Here is a 20,816-nt window from a genome sequence, read left to right on the forward strand (position 1 = left end):
CTTCCCACTGCTTGAGGGGATCTCTAGCGCCAAAGGCGTGAGGTTCCTAGGGGGGTCCGGGGGCATGCTTCCCCGGAAAAATTTTGAAAAATGAACCTTCTAAAATGGCATTTCGTGCGTTTTTGAGAGGATTTCCAAGAAAAAATCAGATAAATTTTTATTTAATGACAAAGGGAGCAGTTTGTCTACGATTCCAGCCCATTTTGGACCTTTACATAAAAAGTGGACCAAAAAAGTGGACCTTTGAGCCTTGTGGGGGGTTCTTCCGAACCTCCCGAGCCCCCCTGGCTACGGGCATGAGTCCGTCACCGCACCTGGCTGGGGTCTGCGGTTGGTCTCTTCTGCGGATGGCACCACAAGCTTGAGCTGTCAGTAATAGCCTCTGCTAGTGCTTCAGAAGCGGCCGGAAAGAGTATAAGAATTAGGAGAGTAGAAACAGAAAGACACTCCTGGCCCCGGGCCGGGGTTCGAACCCACGACAAACCCGGGCACCAGTTCAAAACCCCGACGCTCTAAAGTCTCGGCTAAAAGTCTAGACCAATCGGCCGGGTCAGTTGGTAGTGCCTATAACCCCCCCCCCACACACACACACACACTGTACTGAAATCGGTCAAATGGAGAGATAACACCCCACCTGGCTGCGAGCTGCGGTCGGTTTCATCTGCGACTGGTACCGCAGGTTCATGCACGTAGCCAGGGGGGCTACCCCCCACAAGGCTCAAAGGTCCACTTTTTGGTCCGCTTTTTATGTAAAGGTACACTGTTTGGTCCACTTTTTACGTAAAGGTCCACTTTTTGGTCCACTTTTTACGTAAAGGTCCACTTTTTGGTCCACTTTTCACTTTTTATGTAAAGAAAGGTCCAAGATTTTTCTTGAAAGGTGGACTGGAATCGTAGAAAAACTGCTCCCTTTGTCATTGAATAAAGATTTATCTCTGATTTTTTTTTGGAAATCCCACGAAATTCCATTTTAGAAGGTTCATATTTCAAAATTTTCCGGGGGAGCATGCCCCCCGACCCCCCAAATAGGTGCATCTATACTATAGGAGGCAAAAGTACACGTATCTTCTGATTTCTGCACGATGTTGATTGAGGTTTGGTATATGGCATTTCATTTTGTTGGAACACACCTGGATGCAATTTGTGTAATGCATGGGTCTATTAGCGCTTCCTTTAATCATGGACGAAACAACTTTCTTTGCTTTGTTTGTCGTCACTGATTTGTTTGGAATACAGCGTGGGTTAAAGTAGAAAAGGCGACACATTTGCGATACCTTACAATAATTTATTACGGTGAAATAGCCACAGAATATGTCATCACAACTGTGTATAAAAGTAGCCAGAATATGATGAGAAGTCAACTTGCAACAATTCAGCCTGTATGACAACAATAAAAATTAAATCAGTAAAAAGTACCTGTTTCTGGGATTAAATAGAAAACAAACAAAAATGCAACTCTGACACACAGTGTGTCCATGTACAATTGGTGACGTTAGTACTGCATTAAGTACAGACACATACATTCCTCAACTGAGACTCTTATGTAGCTATTTTCGAAATTAAAAAAATCCAAGTAACAAAAAATGACAATTGGGTAAACACAGCATATGACAACAAAGTCTGGATTAAAATTATCTTCAGAAATCCTGCAACCAACATATCACTGGTAAAATTATACTTATAACATATAAAGTCACAAGAATTTCACATGAATCTTGGGTTTTAATACTGTTTATACATGTATCTTATTGTACAGATGTCTATATACACAATACATACTTAGTAGCGTGTTCTTGGGATGGACTTAAGATCCAACTCTACAAACACCTACTATCAATGACTCTGACTTTATGTTACTTTTTTGTTCTAAATCAATTGCTTTATTACAGTGACCTTACACTATCAATATAGCCAGAAAAGTGAACATCAATAAGAAACACAGTGCAATAAAAAAATCAACATGGCAGCCAGACACTTCAATCATTCATTACTATTGCACAAACAGGGCTGTTCCACAAAATAAAGCCATGTTGATTTGATTATATGGATGACATCCGCGCGCGCATGGATTTTTGGCCGTTTCCCAAAAAAAAAAGAGTTTTCAACCATACTGTAAACCGTACAAAACAGTTGCAAAATGAGCAAAAATATACCGTAAGTTACAAAAAATAATAAATAAAAATTATACTAATGTCGTAGAATGCCAAAATCAGACGAAAAAAGATGAAATTGTAAAGAAATGAACTTGAAGACTAGATTATTCGCCAAACCATATTCTGTCCCATTTGTTCAACCCTCATGACCGCGTACATTTCAAAATGAAAATTTTTTTTTGCAAAACTTTTTTTTTATTCGCACGCGCGCATCAATTTTTGGGCTCCCGGAGGATGTCATCCATATAATCAAATCAACATGGCCTAAAGGAGAATGGAGAGAATTTTTCTACACATCCAGAACAGGACTGTGGTTATCTCTCTTTGATGTCTGTCACTGCAAACATGATGCCAAAGGGCTACCACAGAAAGGACACAAGTGCTATCCCCTACAGTTATAAAAGCCAGAAACAGAGAAATACTAAATTTGTAGTTTCAAACAGCTATTGAACAAGTAGACGCCATGCTAAGAAAGGCTTCTTGTCTGGGCATATGGTGGTACAAAAGAGAATCTATATGTCTCAAAAGTCTACAAATGTGGAAAATATCTCAAGGTGTTAAACTTGCCACATAGCTTATTGTGGAACAATCCACATCTACACCATACAGGTGTCACTACTGAATCTTCAATTTCAAAAACATGGACATCTCACACTTGAATTGACAAATAAAAAAAATTAGTTCTAATGTGGACTATCATAATGAATGTCCTTGATTAAATCATAAATATGTATTGCACACAACACTGTTGAATTATATTTACAAAAAAATTGCAAAAGATCAAGAAACTCCTGCTTTCACATTCTGACTAGAATTCAGCAGTAAAATAAGGATCGCTTTGATTCTAGCTGAGTAAAAGTGACTCTAGCATGTTGGCAGAACATACTGCGCCTGCATGAAACCTGTAATGTATTGTGCATAGCACTTTGGCAGAACGTCTCATATAAGGTCGTATTCGCGTATATAAGGTTAACATCCCGTCTGTAGTTTCCAAATGTTATGTCGAAAAAGATATCGTCTGTAACAGGCGAAATTCTGATGCAAGGTTGACCAAAAAAGCCAACGAAAACCGTGAAAAATTAGGGTTTTGTGCAGGTGGAGTACGTTCTGCCGACATGCTAGTGACCCCCCTCCCCCATGCCAGTACTGTGGGAGGGCTTACTACAGGTATGCAGTGATGAGGGTGTGTTTGTCATCACAACAGAACCAACATCAGCATCACTGGCCATCCTCACTACTGCTCCCCCTGAAGGCTCTCCTACCCCAAACAGATCGGTTTCAAAACACACTTAACACCAGGGAAGTGTGGAAACATTCCTAAACCTCTGAGAGAGGAATATTTACACATCAGATCCAGGCTGTCTTACAAGTTAGCCCACGTGTCAGCCCGGTTAGTTTACGTTCCCTCACTGGTGGCAGCTTTTAGACCTAAACAAACTGTTACAACTTACAGTATCCATGCTACTTACAGATAACAATGACAAAAGGCTTCTGCAATAAAACGTCTATCACATACATTATGTAATACTATACAGAAATGATTTCAGAGAAGATAGGTTCTTAGTCTTTATACACAAGACTTTGACTAAGGAGTCATATGCAACATTCATTTGGAGAAAGACAACTCCTTACCTTGACCAATCTGAGAATAAAGATGTCAAACTGGCAACTCTAGCAAGTAATCTTCCCCATTTTTTTTAAAAAAAGCTTACTGTCCTCAAAGTAAAAGCCAACCTCTGAGTTGAAGCTGGAATCATCTATGCCCATCTACCAGGCAGCCCTCTCTCATAATGATGAAATCTGGTCTGATAGAAATGACTTAACCCGTACTCTCTCCATACATGCAGTTCATAATTTTAGCTGATGTCACAATTATTGCTCTTTTCTTATTCAATTTCTTGTCTTTTTCTTACAATACTGTTGATCTACTTACAAATGAATGACTTGAATGTGCTGTGAACGTATACTGGAGAAACATGATCTGAACCTTAACAAAAAGCTCAAACAGTGCTTCAACAACAGCCCAGGTGCCATCCGTGTACATACAACACGGTGTATTCCGCATCGCCCGAGGTATCGGCCCGACCGCGGGTTGGATCGCCCGACGGCGCCGGGACCAAGGGCGATGTGGAATACACCGTGTTGTATTTTATTTATGTCATACCCACCCAAGAAAACACGCCTTTCAATGCAAGATGAGCCAAAAGTTGGTGCCACTGAACCCTAAAATGCAACAACATCAATTCCAACGTCCGGATTCTGTATTCGAATTTTCGAAAGGGACACACGCGGTTAGGGTGAAACGCTTTCGAATCGTTTTATGGAAGCCATAGAAGCGTTCGATAACGGGTTCCGGGCCGTACCGTAAAGTACGGCCCGGTCCGGAACCCGTTATCGAACGTTATCGCGTCCCGGGTATGATATAAATGTATATACTGTGGCTCCCATACTCGCTTCCTACAAAATTTTACAGGGATATAAGTATGCATACAGGATGGTGCACAGGCTGTTTTCCTCATCATCTCGTGCATACAATGTTGTGCCAGGTGTTGACTGACAACTGGAGTTTGCGACTACAAGTTGGCAGGTGTCCATCAGCCTCGGCCTTTCCAAGAAACAGGGACCATGTTTGATGGTCACCACCTCATCCTCACATCCTGTTGTTTCCATTTTGGTTGGGCCACACCAAAAGCCCTCTAATCTTTGTTTTTCACAAAATAACAATGAAAATTTGAATTTGTTTTTAACAATTTGGTACCAGCCAAAAGGACATATCTTGGTAGGCTGAACACCTCATCCTCACATCTTGTTGTTTTTTGGTTGGGCCACACCAAAAGCCCTCTTTGTTTCCCACAAAATTACAAGGAAAATTTGAATTCCTTTTTAACAATTTGGTACCAGCCAAACAATTCCTTGGTAAGTTGACCACCTTATCTTCACATCCTGTTTTTTTGTTGGGCCACGTCAACAGAATGCCTTGGTTTTCACAAAATGACAAGGAAAATTTGAATTTCTTTTGAACAATTTGGTACCAGCCAAACGATTCTAAAAGGACATATTTTGGTAGGCTGACCACCTTTATCTTCACATCCTGTTGTTTCTTTGGTTGGGCCATGTCAACTGAACGCTTTGGTTTTCACAAAATGGCGACGAAATACAAATATGAAGATGTCAGTTTGAAGTACAAATGTACACAGAACGGGGGCTCCAGTGAGAAGGTAGCCCGTCTGGATGCAAGATTATTCACACCATCATCAAACCAGACCAGATGACTTTGCCTGTTTGGGGTTGACAACCAAAGTCATTATTGGTGGTGACTTTATGCCTGGATGCCAGACCCATATCATTCTAGCTAGGCCGAGAGTTAGCCAGGGTGCTGTGGATGAAAGGGCTGTGGTATAATTTCCTTGGGTGTATGTTGCCCACAGAGCCAAAGAGTTGGCCTGTGTGGGCCACGGAGACAGTCTGGCACCCAGGCTAGGCCCTGGAGCTGAGGAGCTGGCCTGTGTGGGCTATGGAGACAGTCCAGCACCCAGGCTAGTAAAGCTAGGGCTTAGCATGATCTCCAGGGGACATGCAGTGCTCTGTTTCTCTGTTATTTTCACCTACAGCATCACGTTTCTCAGTGGGACAGTGATGGCTCCAGTGGTGCCCGTTGCAACGAGGCCCCCTATCTGGCATGTACAGGTTGGCAGTGGGCATTGACATAGGGAGAGCAGACCTGCTGGTATAGGGGCACCCTGTGGAACATCCCCACGTTACTGAAGAACACCTGTGAGCTGAAGTAGGAGAAGAAGGGGCCCTCACAGCTGGAGCACTGCTTCCTGCACTGCAGCAGCACTGGGGACAGAGGAACAGGAATGTTAGTCTAGCTACATCACGCTTCTGGCAGCCCCTCCTCTGGCCAGGCCCCCAGGCTGGCTATACATAGGGTAGGAGCACACAAGCTTTTCACTCTTTAAATGTCAGAGTTAATTGCACGATCACTGTTTTAACTGCATTATACGTTGGAATGAAAGCTCATCTGTGTTGTAGAATCCATTTAAATGTTCTACATCAGACTGTGAACTTTAAAAAAAAAATCCATACTAGTTGTAAAGTTCAAGCTTTGTTCCAACACAAGAAGGAAACTCACCATTACTCACACATCTGATGAAGGTTGACGAGATCGACAGGAAATTGATGGTGAGTTCCCTTCTCGTGTTAGAACAAGAATAGTACAGACAAGTAATCACAAAAACCGCAAACATAAAAGTACTGTGAAAAAAAAAGTATAGCATGATGTGAATGTCAAATACTTCTGATACAGAAATTAGGCCACAGCAAGTAAATTTTATGGATGACATTAGTGCGCGCATTAATTTTCGCCTGATTTTGGAAAAAAAAATTTTGTTGCCTTCTGACAGTGGTCAACATGCCTAAAATGGGCAAAGATGTCTGTTGCAATGCCGGAATGTGGATGGCAGATACATGTAACTATGAAGAGAGGAGACAAGAAAAGGCTCTGATTTAATGTTTTGTTCCTTACTTTGATGCAGTGATATGTGATGCTGGCTGTGTATATGTGATGTTCCCACTGAATCAAAACCATTTGTACAATGATTGAGTCAAAATTTTGAATTGTAGGAACCTTGTTTTTTGGGCCCGCCTTGTTTTTTTTCGCCCGCTTGCATTAGATTTGGAATCAGCGGAGGATGTCATCCATAGAATTTATATGCTGTGGCCTTACAGTCACCTTCCAAGTCCAGAGGCAGGTCCCCCTTCCCCCATGTGATGTTCTGTCTGGCCACGGTGCGGGCAGCCAGCTCCAGCAAACTGGGCAAGGGGTCAGAGGGCACTCTGATCAGGGCAGAGGTCAACCGGTTATCCCACTCCTCTATCAGGGGGTTCTGGTTGGCTGGAGGAAAGGTACAAAAGACAGATTAATACATGTATGTATTTGCAATACAATACATTTTTATTTGCGATACAATACATTTTTACACGTTCAATTTTTATCTTCCATTAATTTTACAGAACGTCAATATTGCTGAAAGTGATCATGTGTATACAGATGTGTCTAAACTGGAACCATGGAAACATTTTTGATGCTTCTCCTGGACCACATGGCCGATGATGATGATACATGGTTTATAAGGTAGGTTTCGAGAAGTGGCCTTAGAAAATGGCAGGCAAGGCCAAGGCCAGCAGTACTTTGGGGTTTCTCAGGAGGAATATCAGGGGGGCATCAAAAGAGGTAAGGGCGCGAGCCTATACTTCTCTAGTCAGACCTAGGCTAGAATATGCCTCTGTATTCTGGGATCCCCAGAGACGGCAAGATGCCAAATCCAGTGTGCTAGAAGACAAGCTAGAGGCTGTACAGAAGAGGGCAGCCAGGTTTGTGTGTAATGACTACAGGAATACCACCAGTGTTACACACCTCCAACACATGCTCGGATGGCCTACACTCCAACAAAGAAGACAACAAACACGATTAGTCCTATTCTTCAAAGCAGTGCACAATCTAGTCTCCATACCAATACACCATTACATTACAAGGAACACTAACATTACAAGGGGCCACCCCCTTAGATACACAACTCTCAGTTGCAAAACAAACATCTTCAGAGCCAGTTATTTCCCAAGAACTATAATAGAATGGAACGCATTACCACAACACTTAGTGACACAACTATCTGTCGACACATTCAAGACGGGGTTGGCCCTGCACTTGGGCCACCCCGTCCCACAGATGTAAGTCGGGATTGCTTATTGCGGCCAGTCACAAAATTCACAAAATTTATGTTCGTTTGTTTGTTTTCTTGCACTTTCTTCACCGCACCCCACCGGCCGCAATAGCCGCGCACCCTGAGCGAGATACCCAAGATAGGGTTTTGCTCAGTATTTATAGAAAGAAAGAAAGAAAATCATCATACTAAATGTGGAAGGCCAAAACCTGCGAGGGCGTACAAGGAAGAGATGGGTTGACAACGTAAGGAAGGATTTCCACCACCTCATCTTACACGGCAGGAACCCACAGAATAGAGGCGAGAGGCAGGCTGCCATCAAGCCTCAACATGCAAGCACTTCTAACCCTTGGGGGACAAGGAACAACTGACATTAAACTGGATTTAGTGTCAATAATAAAACTTCCAACCAACTCAAAAAAATATTTCCTTACCCGAGAAGGTGTAGAGCTGCAGGTAGGCGAGGGAGGCTGGGAAGTACTTCTAACCCCCGGGAGACGGGGACTGACATTAAACTGGAAAGTGTGTGCATGCATGTGTGTGTGCATGCATGAGTGTGTGCATGCGTGTGTGTGTCTTATCAATAAAAAACTTCCAAGTCTAAAAGATGCAGGAGCTTCCTTACCCGAGAAGGTGTAGAGCTGCAGGTAGGCGAGGGATGCTGGGAAGTACATGATGTCGTTGTTCCTGACGTGAAGCTCCTTCAGATGGTGCAGCCGGCCCAGCTGGTCAGGCAGGTAACGCAGTCTGGAGGGAGAAAAAACAACACAAACATACATGTGCATTGCATGAAAGTTCATCTGTGTTGGTACAAGTCATTATGAAATAAAGACTAAGCTTTAACTTCCAACACTTAAATTACAGAATTGGGACTTACCCAAATTTTCGGTTGACTCCATCAACCTTGTTCACGGAATGGACCCGTCTACTCTTGGAACGTGACGTCAGAGACACGTGACCGTAGTACCGTGAACAAGGTTGATGGAGTCAACCGAAAATTTGGGTAAGTCCCAATTCTGTAATCTAAGCGTTGGAAGTTAAAGCTTAGTCTTTATTTCACAATAGTTAATACATGTGCTTTCTTTCAGTTGTTATGGTTATGTTAAGATATCTAGTCTAGCACTTCTCAGGTATTAGCCTGGATGTCAGACCCACAACATGAGATGCCGAGAGTTAGCCAGCATGCCTGGGCCTACCTGAGGGGGGATGTGGTATAATTTCCTTGGGGGCATGTTGGCACTTTAGTGGAAAAATTGGCCTGTGTCGGCCCTGGAAATAGTCTGGCATGGAGGCTATCCTGGTGTGCACATCCGAGACTAGTTTCATCAGGTTGATAGAACATGTACGGTGTTTTCTTTTTACACAATGTGAGACATTACTGGTTGTATAAAAAGAAAACTTTTCCGTAAGCCCTTTTCCGTAGAGCGTAATCGGCCGTTTTAATTCTACGTAATAGCCACTTGGAATTTATTGTAAAACGTAATCGAGAGGTTTCCGAATTTAGCGTAGAGCGTTGTCGGAACCCCCCCCTGCAGGCCCTCTGTTATTAGACAGTCAGAGCCTGACGAGGGCTGTACACCTGGATAGGGAGTCGGGCAGGTGAGTTAGAAGACGTTTGTTACGTATAAGATGTTTGTTACCTGTAAGACGTTTGTTACCTGTAAGATGTTTGTTACCTGTAAGATGTTTGTTACCTGTAAGATGTTTGTTACCTGTAAGACGTTTGTTACCTGTAAGATGTTTGTTACCTGTAAGATGCTTGTTACCTGTAAGATGTTTGTTACCTGTAAGATGTTTGTTACCTGTAAGATGTTTGTTACCTGTAAGACGTTTGTTACCTGTAAGACGTTTGTTACCTGTAAGATGTTTGTTACCTGTAAGATGTTTGTTACCTGTTGTTAGACAGCCAGAGCCTGACGAGGGCTGTACACCTGGACAGGGAGTCGGGCAGGTGAGTGAGTTCACACGAGGACACGTCCAGTTCCTCCAGCCGCACCAGACGCCCGATGTCGCGCGGCAGCTGCTGCAGACGGTTCTCTCCCAGGTACAGCTCCTAGTGGGGAGCAGGGGAACACAAGGTTTACTTTTAATGCATATTTACATGCCAATCATGACTCTACCTCTGTCCTGATACATAAAGTAAACCAACACCGACACCACAGTCTGCTACAATACTAGTTACCATGGTGACAGACGTCTAGTCCAGGTCATTGACTTTGTTTGTTTGGAGAATAAAAAGAAGAAGAAGAGGAAGAAACAGAGCAAAAACAATATATTTCCTTCTGCGAAGGTAAACATAATAAAACAGCTGTACATGTACTCACGGTAAGGTTTGTCAGGTTGCACAACTCATCTGGGAGCTCAACCAGCTGGTTGGAACTGCAGGAAAAGACATGTCATGTTAAGGGAGGCCAAATCAAAAACCCTTTCTATAAAAGAGGCTTTGACAATTTTATCTTCAAACTTGAAGTGTTATTCTCGATAAAGCACAGTTCTGGATGTGAGTAGAACATCCAGAACTGTGCCTGAACGCTATTCCGGATAAAGCATGGTTCTGGATAAAGCGCATTTCTGGACAAAGCACACGGTTCTGGATCAGGTCTCTAACTAGCACCCGTTTTTCCGTCAACAGCACAATCTTTGTGATGTGTGATGGAATTCTTTTAAACCAATCCGTCAACCTTGATGGACAAAATTGACAAAAATTATTGTTTGCATGGCACTGCCGTCATTTCATGATTTTGAGGAAGACTTGGTACTTGGACTTTGCTTAAGTCTAGACAGATACAGTACACTCCTCACCTGAGTGCATAGTGAACGAGCCCGAGCAAAACTAGGGCCATCTGGGGCAGATAGGTCTTCAGGCTTCCAGGAATGTGGGCATAGATGTGGGTCAGAGAAATGCCTGTGGACATTCCCCATGCCTGTGGACAAAATGCCTGTACAATTCCTAGAATTCTTGCGAATTGCACACAATACTGTACCATTAGGCACCTCCCTGAGACGTCGCCAAAAAAATTGATCTGGCTAGAGCCCTGTTCTGTATACAACAGTCAGCGACTCACTGTGCACAGATCTCCTCGAGCTCTGCAAGTCTGCCGAGTTCCGCCGGGAGGCGCTGCAGCACGTTGTTGGTGACGTTGAGGCAGGTGAGCGCCGTCAGGTTGCCCACGGTGAGCGGGATCGTCCGCAGCGAGTTGTTCTTACAGTCCAGGTCTGTCAGCTTGGTCAGGTTACCGATACTCACCTGCAACAGGGAACAGGAACTTTTAGTAACTTTTGCATGATCATGGTTCTGGATAAAGCACAGTTCTTGATGTGTGTGAACGATCCAGTACTGTTCTGGATAAAGCATGGTTCAGGATAAAGCACAGTTCTGGATAAAGCACAGTTTTGGACAATGCACACAGCTTGGTCAGGTTACCGATACTCACCTGCGACAGGGAACAGGAACTTTTAGATTCAGATTCAGATTTTTTGAGAATCGACTGGCATGTCACAGTGAAGTGCATGCAACAGAAAAAGTTAGCATAAAATCTTATATAGGCTACCAATACTGATCTGCAGCAGGGAACAGTGACTATGGTTATAAGATATAGGGGTTGCATGGGGGGTAGTGATTACGAATTACGCAAAGTTTCGCCGCCGATTACGAATTATGAAGTCTCAGAGCTGATTACGACTTCACGATCTGCGGCTAATGTACTATTATGAAATACGTTGATTTTTTTGGGAGGCTGCCTACAAATTATGAAGACTAAAAAGGCCTGATTACGCCAAACGAAAAAGGGCATGCAGGCCCCCAATCTTGTCTCATACCTTGCTTACTTTTCAGTGTCTATCAGACACCTTCCTCAGAGCCTCTGAGTGCAGTTCTGCTTCCAGTCAGAAGCTCTGAGGAAGGTGTCTGATAGTCTGATAGATCTTGGAAATTAGGGTTACAGTGTGTTCTTCACAGCAAAGTGTTAGTTGTGTCGAGAATCTAAATACGAAAAGTTATGAAAATGAAGCATAATACATTTACATTTTACAGGCAGCTCCTCCAGACAGTTGTACTGTATGTACTGTACAGGTCCCACTAACACTATAAAACTTACAGGCAGCTCCTCCAGACAGTTGTACTGTATGTACTGTACAGGTCCACTAACACTATAAAACTTACAGGCAGCTCCTCCAGACAGTTGTACTGTATGTACAGGTCCTACTAACACTATAAAACTTACAGGCAGCTCCTCCAGACAGTTGTACTGATGTATGTACAGGTCCCACTAACACTATAAAACTTACAGGCAGCTCCTCCAGACAGTTGTACTGTATGTAGGGTACAGGTCTCACTAACACTATAAAACTTACAGGCAGCTCCTCCAGACAGTTGTACTGTATGTAGGGTACAGGTCTCACTAACACTATAAAACTTACAGGCAGCTCCTCCAGACAGTTGTACTGTATGTACAGGTCCCTCAGGCCGCGCAGACAGCCGATGTCTTCAGGCAACTGGTGGAGCCGGTTGTTGGACAGGTTCAGACACGTCAGCTGGGCGCCCACGAACCCGATCCTGTCCGGACAGCTGTGCAGACCCAGGTAGCTGAAAACAACACACAAAAACTGGGCGAGAATCAAACATAACAGTATAAATATAAAAGATACCTTTCCCTGTTCACTGTATTCACAGTAAAATATGAAAGCGCAAACACTAATGGAGATCCCAATAAAAGAAACAAAGCTTCAAGTAGCTTTTGTTGAATTATATGGATGGTGTTCAGCACCAAGGACAGGCATGTGTACCTGTGTGTGGATGGTGTTCAGCACCAAGGACAGGTATGTTTGCCTGTGTGTGGATGGTGTTCAGCACCAAGGACAGGTGTGTTTGCCTGTGTGTGGATGGTGTTCAGCACCAAGGACAGGTATGTTTGCCTGTGTGTGGATGGTGTTCAGCACCAAGGACAGGTGTGTTTGCCTGTGTGTGGGTGGTGTTCAGCACCAAGGACAGGTGTGTTTGCCTGTGTGTGGATGGTGTTCAGCACCAAGGACAGGTGTGTTTGCCTGTGTGTGGATGGTGTTCAGCACCAAGGACAGGTGTGTTTGCCTGTGTGTGGGTGGTGTTCAGCACCAAGGACAGGTGTGTTTGCCTGTATGGATGGTGTTCAGCACCAAGTGTTAGTGTTAGTGAGACCTACATGTCCATCTCCTTGCCTTACCTTCCTGGAGACCTTAACAAAACAAACAAACAAACCTGAGGTCCAGCTCAGTTGGTCTGTCCTCACATGCCCCCTCCACGATGTTCTGTACGACCATCACAGCCGTGCCGTGCACGTCGCAGATCGACTTTTTACTCACACAACAAACAAACAAACAAACAAACAAACCTGAGGTCCAGCTCCGTGGGTCTGTCCTCACACGCCCCCTCCACGATGTTCTGTACGGCCATCACAGCCGTGCCGTGCACATCGCAGATCGACTGTTTACTCGCACGGCAACACAGCAAACATCTTCTGTACCTACAAAGTACACCACACAACATACACATCAGTACCATCGCAACAGACATCCTCTGTACCTACAGAACGTACCAGGCAAAATACACATCAGTACCAAGAGACCAATGCAACACCCTCTACCTGCAAAACCATCATACAAAATCAGCAATGGGAAGGTCAACTACTGGATGAAGTTATGTTTCATTTTCAAAACATAACACTTCAACTAAACTTGACGCTGTGACAGAACCAACCACTGATAAGGGTGCAAGACACCATAACAAGACAACTGAATTTTGCAGGATACGGGCATGTAAGATGTATGCGACCATGTCCTAAAACAATTTCAACATTTCTATCTGAAAATTTGGCCGAACATGCCACACAATGCAGTATTTACTAGTACAACATACAGCCTTAGTATGGCAGCCATACCAATACAAGGGAAAATACAGCTTGTCCACCTGTACTTGCTGTGTAAAGTATAGCAGGTGTGATCACTTCCCTTCAGTGCTTCTGATTGATTAATTGCTGGGTTGGCTGCACAGAAAATATCAAATCATGGTGGGCAGCGCATCTTAAGTATGCTAATTAATTATCTTGCACACTTCATGCACAAGACGTATTCTCAAGGTCTGAGGTTCTCCTTAAGAAAGACACGAGACACTAACCTGCAGCTCTGTGTGGCATCTGCTGAATCACACCTGGGGAAAATCAGATGTAACAAAAGTCAGCAACAAATGACGAAACGGAGCCAAAGAAGGCTCAGGTCCATATAAAGACCTCCTAACGGTAACGACAGTAAAAGTATGGAAACTGAAGTGGTATGGGCAGATGTCTTAGTCATTGGGCCTAGCCAAAAGTACACATGTATCATGCAAGGAACAGTTCTGGGAGGAAGAAAGAAAGAGCGGCAGGCAACAAAAAAGATGAGAGGATGATATATCAGAGAGTGAATTGTTAAGAAAAACAGAAAAACCAGAAGGATGGAGAAAACTGGTTGTGAGATCATCTGTGGTGCTCCAATTGTAGAGTAATTAGATAGATGAAATGAAAATACATGATTCTCCTCATACGGAGGTGTGAGAAACCTTAGCGTGCTCTTTGAGCTCTCCACACTCTCACACTAATGAATGCTGTAACATAAGTAGTGCAGGAAAGTACATGCTGGTACCAGGGAAGGAAATATCAATATGGAAGAATGATGAAGCATTTTTCATCACACTATCTCTCTCTAATATATAATATAATATATAATTTCCTTGTAAATGTTATGTAACAATTGTTGAAGATCACACAGGAAGTATGTCTCAAACAAGTCATGTTCAGAAATTACCAAACAAAGGCACAAAACAAGGTCTAAATGACATGTTTTAAGCCTATTAATAGCCTACATTGAGGATTCGGAGACGCAAAAGTTACCTGGAGCATTTCCTGTGCTCCCTCCTCTGCTCGCGACACGTGAGGAATACAGGCTGGTGCTGCAGGAGGTGCCGTCCTTCAGCTGAACTTGACTTCTTACACTGATGGGGGGGGCAGGAAATACATTCTAAATACAATTTCTCAATATGGAAACCTGCTATGTAACAGGTACATTAAACTTTCAGTAAGGTTGTGTCGACAGAGACAACAGCAGCAGAATAATATCAAATCCTGGACAGTGAGTGAGTGAGTGAGTGAGTGAGTGAGTGAGTGTGTGAGTGAGTGAGTGAGTGAGTGAGTGAGTGAGTGAGTGAGTGAGTGAGTGAGTGATATGTCACTTGTCAAGCAAGCACATTACTGGTTATGCTGTGTGTGTCTAAAAAACAGGTTTGTGTTCAGTCTGCAGAAGTCAACTTCTTACACTGGGGGGAAGCAGGAAATACAATGACAATGACATTGACAATGACATTCAAAATACAAGACAATTTCTTAATATGGAAATAAAACCTGCTATGCAAGAGGTAACTTTCAGTATGGATGTGTCACTTGTAAAGTGATTACATTACTGGTTGTGCCGTCTAAACAGGAAACAGGAAATGCAATGTACACAGGAGGGGTCTTAAGTACTACAAGGAAGTTTGTCTCAAAGAGCAAGAGAATTGTTGGTACCATTATGCAGTCTGAAAAACAAGTGTTTCCAGATGTTTCAAGCTTCAAGTTTATTTATTTCACCAGGGAATACCTCAGATCCATTGATCTGCTTTTCAGGTATCCCTGGGCACATACATTAAAACATACATTCATAAAAATACAAATTGAACCAAACAATATACAAAAATATTACAAACATGTACATGAACAAACAAGCAACATCCATCACTCTTCTTCAGCATCAATAATGGACTAAAAGAATGCTTATAGTCAACACTTATATATATGAAAAATTTGAAGCACTATTCTCGTACTGATGCCAGATGAGACACCAGCTTCTGTATCTGTATCTATACAGCTGGTATAACTGCCGTTCAGTGCATACCAGCTTCACAGGCAGCTGGCCACATCACACCGAATGACTTGTTCCACCTAACCCTTGAACATCTAACTCTGAAGTTCTCTCTGAACATTATTAGGAGTAGTACATGTAGTAGGAGTCCCTACTCACCAGCACTATCCTCTTACTGCTGCCGGACGCCGCGCCGGCCAGGCTGCTGCTGAAGCTGCTGGTGCGAGCCGGGCGCTGTGGCCGCGGGCTCTGCCGGCCGTACACCAGCCCCAGCAGCAGGCACGCCACCGAGAACCCCAGCGAGCACGCAATGCTGAATGCCAGCGTCGTCGTCTGGACATCCCCGCTGGCAAACACACCCTCCAGTAGGGCCGCGAGAAGGTCACGGGCAGCGGCTCCCATTGCTGTTTACCTAGATAAACAAACAAACAAATAAATAGATAAATAAACAAACAGCCCAGCGAGCACGCGATGCTGAACGCCAGCGTGGTCGTCTGCACATCCCCGCTGGCAAACACACCCTCCAACAGCGCAGCTAGCAGGTCACGGGCAGCGGCACCCATCGCTGTTTACCTAGATAAACAAACAAATAAATAGATAAATAAACAAACAGCCCAGCGAGCACGCGATGCTGAACGCCAGCGTCGTCGTCTGCACATCCCCGCTGGTGAACACGCCCTCCAACAGCGCGGCTAGCAAGTCACGGGCAGCGGCTCCCATCGCTGTTTACCTGCAGGAACAAACAAACAAACAAACAATAAACAAATGGCAAGCCACCGAGAACCCCAGCGAACACGCGATGCTGAATGCCAGCGTTGTCGTCTGCACATCCCCGCTGGCAAACACGCCCTCCAGCAGCGCCGCTAGCAGGTCACGGGCAGCGGCTCCCATTGCTGTTTACCTAGATAAACAAACAAAGAAATAAATAAACAACGATGCTGAAGGCCAGCGTTGTCATCTGAACATCTCCGCTTGTTTACCTGTGATGTTTATAAGCATCATGTCATGGTCTATTTTAACGATCCAGTTGGGCACACCAGAATGTCACCTGCATCAACATCCCTGTTTACCTATCTCAAACAAACAAACAAACGACATAATATCATTGAACATTGATGACAGTTAGACATGCAGAAATTCATCTTACAAAGTCAATGCACACATCCTCATGTATACCGCAGGTGCTGTTATCTGCCTACCTAAGGCCACACCAATTTAATTTCTTGGTTAACGGATTTTTCTAGAAAAATAATGGAGCGGGCGGGCGAAAAAAAAATAAAAATAAAAACAGGCCTAGGCATCCTATTATTGCCCAAAATGGTACGATAGGAGCCATGAAGTCAACACACCAGGCTGGTTCAAAATTTAAACAATGAATTTTGAACTTTTAATGATACCATTGCATTGCAAGATGGAATAACTGTAACAACTAGGATGAAAAGGACTGTTTTCAACTGTTCAGGGCACAATATGAGCATTTTGCAGTTGATTCTGGATTTTTATTTTTATTTGCAAATCAGAAAAAAATGAAGCGGCGAATCCGTTAACCAAGAAATTAAATTGGTGTGGCCTAAGCCTCAGAAACTGTTAGGTCTTCAGATATCAATGATTGATACACTTTTTACATGAACATTCCAATTGATATCTATAAAATAACACAAATCAGGTGTTGTGACGAAATGTGTCTAAAATTTTGTGTTTTGACATTATGTATGTATAATTTCTCCTTGATGTATTATTGTACCGGTATTGTATCTTTTTGCCAAACTTGTATTTTCATCAGAACACCTGCTGCCTGTGTCAACATGCTCTATGTGCTCACAAAAACACGTATAACATCACGTATCTCAGTTCAAAGTCGTTTCAACAGGCACGTGTGCATGATTCTGAGCCGCGTGACTGTAGAACAATCTACAGTGTTACTGGCAGAATGACAGTTATCTGCAGGATTGGACATGCCACTTTTAATGGGGAGGCCAGCTCTCAGGGGGCATATATATGTGTGTAATCTATAATAGATGAAACTATCTGTATACACCTTACACTGAGGGGAGGAAGAACATTGCAGTTCTTAGCCATTCCTGTTTCAGACAGTGCTCTTGATTTACAGAAATGCATGTGCTATAAATAGCAATGGTTTTGGTTTCCTGACAAAACCCTGCCACAAAAGTCTTTAATACACTGACTCGTCATACTGAAATATTACAAAATTTGTATGTTACACAGGTGTTATTGCTTTCACTCTATTTAGAAATGTATACACAGCACAAAGGCATAGTTGAACATGCTGGGATATTTCAAGTCTAAACTAACACTAACAGCTCATCCAATATATACAGTACCTGTGGCACCGGACATACCAGCAATGTACTTGTACAGATTCTAGACTTGAATACATATTGTATAACACTAACAGAGGAAATTGACAGGCTGAATAAAAGTTCTAAACGGGAACTGTGCGGCCCCAGGTGTCTTACTGAGGGACGACTGCGTGTGCAAGATGTCGGTTAGCTTGAGGAATGAATCCCCTCTACTATATACTAACAGAGGAAATACCAGAATTAACAACATTGCCTCAGCAGTCAACCATTCCTGTTCATGGGAAATGTTCCACCTGTGATCGTGTAACGTTACCTAACTACTGTCTCCTGTATCACACACCTGTAACACTTTCCCTTACACTTACTTTCACTTTCAAATACAGGTGATGTTACGGATATCCTGTTAGTGTTACTCTACTCCTTAGTGTATCTAATACTAACAGTAATGGATCATATGAATGATGTATTTTAAAATTTTCACAAACATAGCAGCCAGAATGGCTGAATTGAGTTGTGACATGACAACAATTCGGTAAGAGACAAATTCACAATGTCATGTAAAACACTAGAATGAAATTATCTACACAAAATTTGCTGGTTTATCAGATCTACTAAGAAGTAGAATACGTTGACAAGTTAAAAAAACCTTAACAGCACAACTCACCTTCCCTTGTCTCTGCTAGCTTATAATCTCTGTACCCCGGCGGTTTATGGGTCTGTAATACTTGTGTGATCATTCAGCAGGCCCAGCTTATGTTGTTTACAGAGGAGGAAATTGCCATTAGGCAGGGCTAATCTACCACCACCGATGGCTTCCTGTGTGTGAGTTCTCATGTAATCATCATTGTGTACATGGGGGAAACCAAATACATTTTGGAGTGGAGGCATTACCAGGGCTGGAAATACTGGGTGCATCATGTGCACTTTAGTGCACCGAAATTTGGAGCTGTGCACCCAATTTTTTTGTGTGGGTGCACCAGTGCACCCAAATATTTTTTGTAGGTATACTAGAGTATGTAACGTTATATCAAGATGTTAAATGTATAGTATACAACTTATTTTTAGAATCTAAGACTCAGAAAAGTAATGAAATCATTCTAGGCTTGTACTGTCTACTTTTCTTTAGAATTGAGTCATAATTAGTTTTTGCTGACATTCTACTTATTTCATTTTATATGGTGCACCCCAAAAAAATATTGTGCACCCAACTTTTTTTAGGTTTGGTCCACCTATTACCAAAATTGAATTTCGAGCCCTGCATTCTGGAGTGGAGGCACTAATGCTTGGCTCGACATCATCATCTTTTAATGCCCCTGCTGCTGCCTGGAGTGTTTTTGTCACGTTACCCGTAAGCTGAGGGCTTGGAACTAGATACGGCAATCGCGAAGGTTCCAGATCACTTAGGAAGGATTTAAACACACTTAAGGCTGTTCAAGTACTTCTTCCTGCTACATTTACAGAAAACCTTATCATTATAAATATCAACACACAAAAATAAAAGTACTAGTAGTTGGTTCTAAGAAGTAATGTTAAGTATATATGTAATGATATGATGACTGTATTCTCTGGCACTCTGGATACCAACCATGTAGGTATGTTGGGCAGAAAACTGTACTCACATATTCAGAGCTAACGTTATATATATGTTTTGTGACACATACCAGTGATTTTATTTTTACTACAAATATCATATTACAAAAACAGTTTGTTGTGATGGTGGATATACATGTATGTAGAGGTGAATGTTGCTCAGAGATGTAAGACATACCAGGTAGGTTTAAGTTTCTCCCAAAAGTAAAAAAAAAGGCAAAGTTCCTTCCCGCACCTGTGTATGGTGCATGGTAGTGCACATCTCCATTTGTGTAGCCCTTGGGCCACACAGTTGTGCAATCACTACAGCAGGCTAGGGGGCTAGTCCACTGGTACATGTAGCAGAGACGTGTTGTGATATTCTCCCATAATCTTTCCCCAAATGCTGAGTGCTGTGAATTTGTCAGGATTTCGCTTATTATACAACCGGTATCTTAGTGTTATATTTTGTTTGTCCCTTAAAGAAATGACCTGAATGCAAATTATGTGGCCAGCTGGCCAATTCGAGTTTTTCATGAATAAACAAGGGCTCAAGCAAACAAATAAACAGACCATCAAATTCACTCTCTTTTATGCCCCTCTACCTTTCTTTATTTTTTAGGAACAGCCCATAATTTTCTGTAATGCATTATACAATTATTGATAAACAAAGGAAGAATAATTTATGATTTTGTTTCAGATCAATCAGATCAATATGTGACACCTACCGGTGCCTGAAACGCGAAACTTGTACATATGCAGACATCTGACAAACACTGCAATATTCCCACCAGCTGTGCACAGAAAATTATACGCAGGGGTCTGATAATAAAAGCCCGGAGGACCTTTGTTTGTTATTGTTGCCCCCCTCCCCATGCCTCCCAGTTTTGCGATTCGCGATTGCATACATGGCTGTTTTTTACCCCTCACAAATGTATACAATAGCTGAAATCTGTCTAAATGAAATGCAGTGTAAAAGACTGTGCTGTGAGCACCTCACCTATGCAGGGGCGTGCGTTTTCGTTGGAGAAAACCTCTAAAATCCGCGATGCCGACACCAGCTACCAACACCGAGCTGCCGCATCCTCCGAGCACAGACCTACCTGCTTCCTGGTTCCGTGCAGCGGCGCCATCTGGCGATTTCT

General features: G+C 43.0%; 1 protein-coding gene across 1 annotated transcript; it reads right to left on the reverse strand.

Annotated features, from left to right (window-relative positions):
* Positions 1 to 5,106: 5,106 nt before the first annotated feature.
* On the reverse strand, positions 5,107 to 20,764 carry LOC109487985 (leucine-rich repeat-containing protein 58-like). Its single transcript, XM_019792122.1, has 12 exons — positions 20,672 to 20,764; positions 15,941 to 16,193; positions 14,779 to 14,879; positions 14,028 to 14,060; positions 13,246 to 13,377; positions 12,299 to 12,464; positions 10,945 to 11,126; positions 10,204 to 10,258; positions 9,772 to 9,932; positions 8,505 to 8,626; positions 6,889 to 7,050; positions 5,107 to 5,993 (listed from the first exon to the last, which is right to left on the reverse strand). The coding sequence occupies exons 2-12, from the start codon at positions 16,181 to 16,183 to the stop codon at positions 5,824 to 5,826; spliced, it is 1,527 nt and encodes a 508-aa protein (XP_019647681.1). The 5' UTR covers positions 16,184 to 16,193; positions 20,672 to 20,764; the 3' UTR covers positions 5,107 to 5,823.
* Between the last annotated feature and the right edge of the window lie 52 nt (positions 20,765 to 20,816).

This window comes from Branchiostoma belcheri, unplaced genomic scaffold (genome assembly GCF_001625305.1).
Source record: "Branchiostoma belcheri isolate BF01 breed outbred unplaced genomic scaffold, Haploidv18h27 scaffold90, whole genome shotgun sequence".
Taxonomy (NCBI): Eukaryota; Metazoa; Chordata; class Leptocardii; order Amphioxiformes; family Branchiostomatidae; genus Branchiostoma; species Branchiostoma belcheri.